Raw genomic sequence first — 7,174 nt, 5'->3', positions numbered from 1 at the left:
GTGTGTACTTCTAACAACTACTTTGCCAACTAGGAGAATAATGGCGTTTTATTATTTAACTTATTTTTCTTTCTCTAAACGCCACTTTGAAGTGTGATTCCTTTTCTTTAGTTTAATGGTACCAGTAATAATATAGTATTGGTAGTAGTAGTAGTAGTAATAGTAGTAGTAGTAGTAGTAGTAGTAATAGTATGATGATGGTGTAGTAATAGCAGTAATAGTAATCGTAGTAGTAATAGTAATAGTAGTAGTAGTAGCAGTAGTAGTACTAGTAGTAGTAGTAGCAGTAGTACTAGTAGTAGTAGTAGCAGTAGTAGTGTAGTAGTAGTAGTAGTAGTAGTAGTAGTAGTAGTAGTAGTAGTAGTAGTAGTAGTAGTAGTAGTAGTAGTAGTAGTAGTAGTAGTAATAGTAGTAGTAGTAGTAGTAGTAGTAGTAGTAGTAGTAGTAGTAATAGTGTTAAATAATAGTAATAGTTGTAATATTAGTAATAGTAGTAATAGTAATAGTAGTAATAATAATAGTGTTTGTGATAACGGTATTTAGTATTTATAAATTTATATCCTTCGTAGCACGTTTTCTCTCGCGTTTTAGCTAGGCTGTTTGATGCATCTCATACTTTTTGTTCATTTCGACTAAATTAGCGAGGCGAGAAGTTCAAATATCGTAATAAAAGCGTGTAACTTAAAACATCCGTTTATATATACCTGTTGTTCTTATTTTCTTCATTTGTTCATCTTTCTCTCCCCTCCCCCTCTTTCTCTCTCTCTCTCGCTCTCTCTCGCTCTCTCTCGCTCTCTCTCTCTCTCTCATTCCCATCCACTCGTACACTCTTTTCTTCTTTCTCATACAGTATGTAATTTCATTCTTGTTCTTACATTCCTCTCTCATTCTCTCTCTCTCTCTCTCTCTCTCCTCCTTTCTTTCTCTTTTGTCTCTTTTCTCCCTTCTTCATTCTCACCTTCGTCGCTTCCTCAATAAACGCCAAGAATAGATGCGTACTATATCTTTCTTCGTCTAATGAAAGATCGAATATCTGTCGAATACAATTCAATCCTAAGGATCTACGATTGATAAACCGCTAAATCGCCTGGTACATAAGTAGTTCTAATGTTCTTTGGAATTTTCAGACTTCCTTTTTCTTCATCGACATCGAAAATCGATGCGCGGGATGCTCAAAGTCACGTTCTGATCCACCGAAATCATACTTTTCGTTTTATTTTATTTTGTTTCGTTTGCTTGTTTGTTTGCTTTTTTTCTTCTTTTTCTTTTTTTTTTAACATCTCGAGGACGGAAAAAAGTCCTCCGTTTATGTGCGAAGAAATTTTTCTAATTCGCACGATGATTTCCGTGGAATCGAAACGCGACTAATTAATCTCGTATGCCCTAATCGAACGTGTCACGTGCAATATATGCATTTCGTGTGTCACATTTTTTTCCTCGCAAATCTTAATCCTTTATTCATTAATTTCAACGACGTTACATTTTTCTCAAAAATAGATCCCTAACTCTTTGGATCTTTGTTCTCTTTCCTTTTTTCTTTTCTTTTATTTTTTTTTTTTTTGACTCTGTTTACTTCATCTCTAATCCCTCTCTTTCTGTCTCTCGATTATCGTCTCGTTTTTGGCAGTTTGCACGCGTAAGACGTCACGGCAGACCGCTCGATAGTACCGGCGTTGAATTTTTTTTTGTCTTTTTTTTTTGCTTTTTTGCTTTTTTTTTTTTCTTATGAAGGCAAATAGAGCTCGCGAGGGTATACGAGTTGCAAATGCGGATCCGGATTTAAAATAGGACTACTAATTATCATCGTAATCTGTAATCGGAGATTGGCTGAATTCGGACGATCTACGCGAGATAATCGTAAAATGGCAGTCATCGCGATTCCACGACGTTACTTCCTTTTTTTGAGCCGTAAAAAGTATAGCGAAACGTCGAAGATAATGTCGTTTCTTTGCATCGTTTTATTTCTTTTTTCTTCTTTTTTTTTTTTCCGTGAGGTTCCATCATTCCCCTCCCTCCCATCATTATTCTTGCTCGCTTTTTTTCGGTTCATCGAAATAGTTTTGCCGTGGATCTCCCATCGCTTAGTTATCTAAATATCGATTTAGCATAAATATCGAACGATTAGGGACTCACGCACGAACAAGAGTAATATCCTGTTTTTTTTTTTTTTCTTTTTTCTCACTATCACTCTCTTCTTTTTTCCTTTTTTTGTTTTTATATCGTTCCCTTGCTATTTCTTTTATTTCCTTCGTTCGTTCGTATGTTCTTTGTTTCGTAATTTCGTTATCACTTTTATTTTGGTTTCTTTTTTGCTTTTTCTGTATTTCTTTTTTTTCTTTTTCTTTTTTTTTTTTTTGTTTTCCTTACGACGAAGCAACCGTCTTAACGATTATGCTAGACGCATCAATCGGAAATTTGGAAATTTATTGATTCGTCGATATTGGTATACCAAAAGTACATACATTCGAGATAATCTCGATACACGGTCTTGTTCCATTTACTTGTCTAAAAGTTAATCGAACGACGTTCAATCTGTGATACGCACGTATCAAATAATATCACCGATCGGACTCTGTAACGCGTTGCAATACTGCATAAGATTTTTTTTTCTTTTTCTTTTTTTTTTAACATTTCGTATCACGTTGCGTTTCACACGTCACATTCGTAAACGTGAATTCCATATCGTTTCGACGCCTGCGATCGTTTACTATGTTTTATGTTAATCTATTATGCATGTACGATAGTATGCAGTATCGCCGTCGAAGAAACGAAATTTAACATTCGAAACATTTTATCGCGATTAATTGAATCGATACAGCCGAAGAACTTGTACTTCGAATTTGTCACTCTCAGTAAAAAATATGGAGAAACGAGTAGAACGGTTTTTCCACCGCTAGACACACTGCCCCTAGAATTATTTTGCCCGTTTTTTTTCCTCTTTTTCTTTTTTTTTTCTTGCCAAATCCACTATCAATTCTCTCGTTCTCTCTCTCTCTCTCTCTCTCTCTTTCTCACTCCCCTCTCTTTCTAACCTTTTTTTGTTTTATCTTTTTCTTTCATTCACTCAAACTTTCTTTCTCCCTTTCACGTCCACTCTTTCCGCAGCCGCACTCGAATCTCCGTTTAACCAGTCCACCCTTACTTAATCGATAAAACGTATTTTAACGTACCTCGGTCATGCGTCAAATCTGCCAATTAATTATTATATTCGACAATAATCAATTAGCATTTATTCGATATAATTCCCGATGGTCCGTAGCCGTCCTCTTACCCTCTCCGTGCCTCTCCCCATATATCATCGGACGCTGTTCTGGTGGAGATGCTCGAAGGGGGAAAAAGGATAGGCAGGCAAGAAAATTTTGTGTTCTAACAGTCCTTTTCCGTTCACCTTTCGTTCTCTTATCTATATCTTTTTTCTCCCTCGTTATAATTCCTTTCTATCTTTCTTTCCTCTTTTTTTTCTCTTTTTTCTTTTTTTTTTTTTTTTTTTTTATCTTGAACACTGGAGTCGGTGGTGTGAGGGGTGGATTCACGCGCGAGGAATGCTTTCGTCCGAAGTGCCTGATGACGAGTTACGTGACACTTTTTAAGCGGCTGTCTTTTTCTTTCTCTCCCTCTCTCTCTCTCTCTTTCTCTCTCTCACGCATGCATTCATACATTCATACACAGACAGACAACTCTTTCTCTCTCTCTCTCTCTCTCTCTCTCTCTCTCTCTCTCTCTCTCTCTCTCTCTCTCTCTCTCTATCTCTCTATCCTTATCTATTCTCGCCTATTTATCTTATTCGTCTATCTCCTTTCTTTCTATTTCACCTCGCAATATTTCCTCCCCTCTTCCCTCCGTACTATTTTTCTTCCTAAATTCTCAGACGATGATGCACACTATCTCAGCGTCCTCCTCTTCTTACCCCGAACACGTCGTCGTCTTCCACACTTCTCTTCGCACGGAAGAAGAAGTCAGCTCGCTGTCGTACCGATTGGTCGTCAAACGATTCGTAGATCCTTTCTCCACTCCACTCCACTCCACTCCACTCCACTCCACTCCTCTCCTCTCCTTTTCTCGTCTCGTCTCGTCGTTCCTCTTTGCTTCTCTTCTCGTATCTCCTCCTCTTTTCTTTTCGTTTGTCTGATCTCGTCTCGTCTCGTACCGTCTCTTCTCTTCATTCGCCTCTACTCTTCCTCCTATACCTTTCTTTATATTTTTCTTTTTCTTCTTTCGTTTCTCTTTTCAATGGCAATTGGACTGGAAGCACCCCTCGTATTGACAGACTGGACATAGACCGTACGCGCGTGCGCACGATCGAACATCGAGCGCGCCACGCGCGCTGCGCAACACGTCTCGCGTGTTCGCCTGCGCGCATGCGCGCGGCACGACGGATTTTTGTTTTGTTTTTGTTTTTTTTTTTTTTTGTGTGTGTGTATGTATATGAAGGAGGTCTACGTTAGGCACCGTAGGGAGTTACAGCTGCTCTTTGACAACTGTCCCAACACCGGCCACCACGCTGCCACCGTCTCCTTCACTGCAATCAATTATAAAATAATGAATATATAAATTATTTCGACCTTCTGTTTTTGTTACTCGTCTAAATGCGAGTATCGTGTCCACGGTGATAACATCTAGGGATAGCCTAAATACCATTTCGATTGATCAATAAGCAGTCTCCAAATTTTTATACTTATTAATTATTTAACGATAACACTATGCTTTTCGCACTTCCATATATATATATATATATATATATATATATATATATATATTCTTTTTTTCTTTTTTTTTTTTTTTTTGTTACTTATTGATCGAATCTAATATAATTCATAATCTTATCGAATTTGCTGGATGATCTACCTAGTAGTCAGACGTCAGTCTCGATGCTCATGCAGGCTGGATTAATATTATTATTGTGGCGAGGGTTGCAGTTGGGCTTCTTCGTAATTTCTGAATGCGTCACCAGAATGCCTTCTTCCAGCTCCATTATATCCGACGACGACTCCGACATCGAGCTCTTCTTCATGTGCTGACCTGAATTTAGATTGATTCGTTATGTATTTGTATTTTGAATAATCACTATTTCATTTCAAAAAATTAGATTTGAAAAATATATGTTACCTAGCGTGCCAGGGAGATACGGACAGCTAGTCACATGATTGAAGTTCTGTGACTGCATCTCTTCCTGGTCAGTCTCACGGTGATAGAAGTAGTTGAAGTTGGAGACGATGACGGGGACGGGTAACGCGATCGTCAAGACACCCGCGATCGCACAAAGGGAACCCACGATTTTCCCCCAGACTCCCACGGGCCTGTAACAAAAAAGCATACGACTCGATTCGGCCACGTAATTGGGTGCGAAGAGCGTGTAAAGGTCATTCTTGTATATATGCTTGGTGCTAGGTGTGGTGTCACTATATTGTGTGAGTTCTGCGGTGTCGAGTCGAGTGTGGCTCTCTACTTTATGCGGTATGTTTTGGACTCGTACACTGGGTGTCTCTTTTAAAGAAATAATCGACCATAAACTCATACTTTTAATATTATTTAATTATTTTATTCTTCTTCATACGACTCTAATGTAATTCGATATTGTGTGTGTGTGAGAGAGAGAGAGAAAAAAAAAGAGAAAAAAAAGAGAGACAGAGAAAACATCATTTTTCCAATTATTTAAATCCAAATATATTTTATTTAGACATGTATGTATATATAAAAGATTTGTTCTTTTTGGTATTTTTGGTATATCACAGCTATGCTTGATTATCACTTTAAAAAGTACACCCTATTTGTACATACCGACCGTCTCCGTGTTTTCGCACTTTTCAAACGACCGTATGTACATATAACCTTGCAATACGCGTCCAATGTAAGCTGCCGGCTCTTTAGACTACTAAACTAAAGGACCAATTTTAGGGCTCGCTAAGTAGGCTTCTTCATAATGCGCGATCTATATGCTCTATCGCGATATATATATATATATATATATGTGTGTATGTGTGTATATATATATATGCATATGATGTAAGATAAAGGATATTAAATAGCCATTACGTGCTGGTGATCCTTCTAAATACGCAAAGTTAATAAACTATATCATATGTATATATTATGTGTATATACGTATAAATATATATATATATATATATATATAATTTATGAAAAAAAAAATTATATAAATGAAATAGAAAAATCGAAAATCCATTCACTCGGGCAAAAAAAGAAATAAATGATTTCATTTTGTTTGGATATCGTTGATACTTGAAAAGATATTAAAGAATTACATTTTATAATTTTTTATATACGACATAGAGAACATATAAATTTTTTGTTCGATTGAAATAATTATATTATATAATAAATATTATTGTATATCCGTCGGAGCTTTTTGATTTCGACTATGCTGTAGAAAATTATAAAATGTATCTTTGCGCATATTTGCAAATCTTCAAAAACTACCATCGAAGTGTGTGGAGAAAGTTTTTCAAACAAAAAAAAAAATACTTTTTACATTAATCAATATTTCGTTCTTCATTTTGTACATATATATATATATATATATATATATATATATATATATATATATATATAATATGTTTGAAAAATTTTACCTTTACCCAGTTTCACTTCCGTTAGTTCATCATCATCTGCACTTATGCGAAATTCTTTTCTATATGTATTAATTGTAATAAATAATTTAGTTGCATCAAGTTTGTGAAAAAATCATTTCTGCAGGTGTCACTGTACTATGGGCCTTCGTGATCCATGGCTGATGGCGCATAAAATGATGGTATCAAGTATAAGGAAAATTGGGGATATATATGTAGATACTAATGATCAATAAAATGATAATATCGATAAGAGTACAAGTAGTTGAAAAAATCAGAAATTCAGCGACATGCCGGGCACTATCAGGCAGAAGACTTCACGCATGCATGGATATATCTCTCTTAATTTTCTTTTTTTTTTCTGTTTTTTTTTTTTCTTTTTTCTTTTTTAATTATCTTGAAAAACTTACTAGAGAGAGTGAGAGTGAGAGAGAGAGAGAGAAAGAAAAATTGAAATATTGGTAAATTATTTTGTTAAATCACGACACACACACAAAGGTAGCTTCATTGGATTATTCGTAACGAAAATGAAAAGAAAGTTAATTTTCAAAAGTAATTGTGTTTCGGGATTAAAAAATAAAAAAAAA

The 7,174-nt window shown here is 35.8% G+C and overlaps 1 protein-coding gene across 14 annotated transcripts in view; it reads right to left on the bottom strand.

The window, feature by feature from the left end:
* Positions 1–1,132: 1,132 nt before the first annotated feature.
* Positions 1,133–7,174, bottom strand: part of LOC124954026 (potassium voltage-gated channel protein Shaker) — a 130,948-nt gene continuing 124,906 nt past the window's right edge. For 10 of the 14 annotated variants that reach the window (XM_047506238.1, XM_047506236.1, XM_047506237.1 and 7 more), the window contains 3 exons: positions 5,107–5,297; positions 4,846–5,019; positions 1,133–4,519 (listed from right to left, as the gene is read on the bottom strand). In XM_047506238.1, coding sequence (XP_047362194.1) covers positions 4,853–5,019; positions 5,107–5,297 — 358 coding nt within the window. In that variant the 3' untranslated portion in view covers positions 1,133–4,519; positions 4,846–4,852. Of the gene's footprint in view, positions 4,520–4,845; positions 5,020–5,106; positions 5,298–7,174 lie in introns of those variants that run through there. The other 4 variants (XR_007102415.1, XM_047506245.1, XM_047506240.1 and 1 more) reach the window with 4 other exon arrangements.

This window comes from Vespa velutina, chromosome 14 (assembly GCF_912470025.1).
Source record: "Vespa velutina chromosome 14, iVesVel2.1, whole genome shotgun sequence".
NCBI lineage: Eukaryota > Metazoa > Arthropoda > Insecta > Hymenoptera > Vespidae > Vespa > Vespa velutina.
Note: the sequence above shows the minus strand (reverse complement) of the source record. Positions and strands in the feature narration are given on the sequence as shown.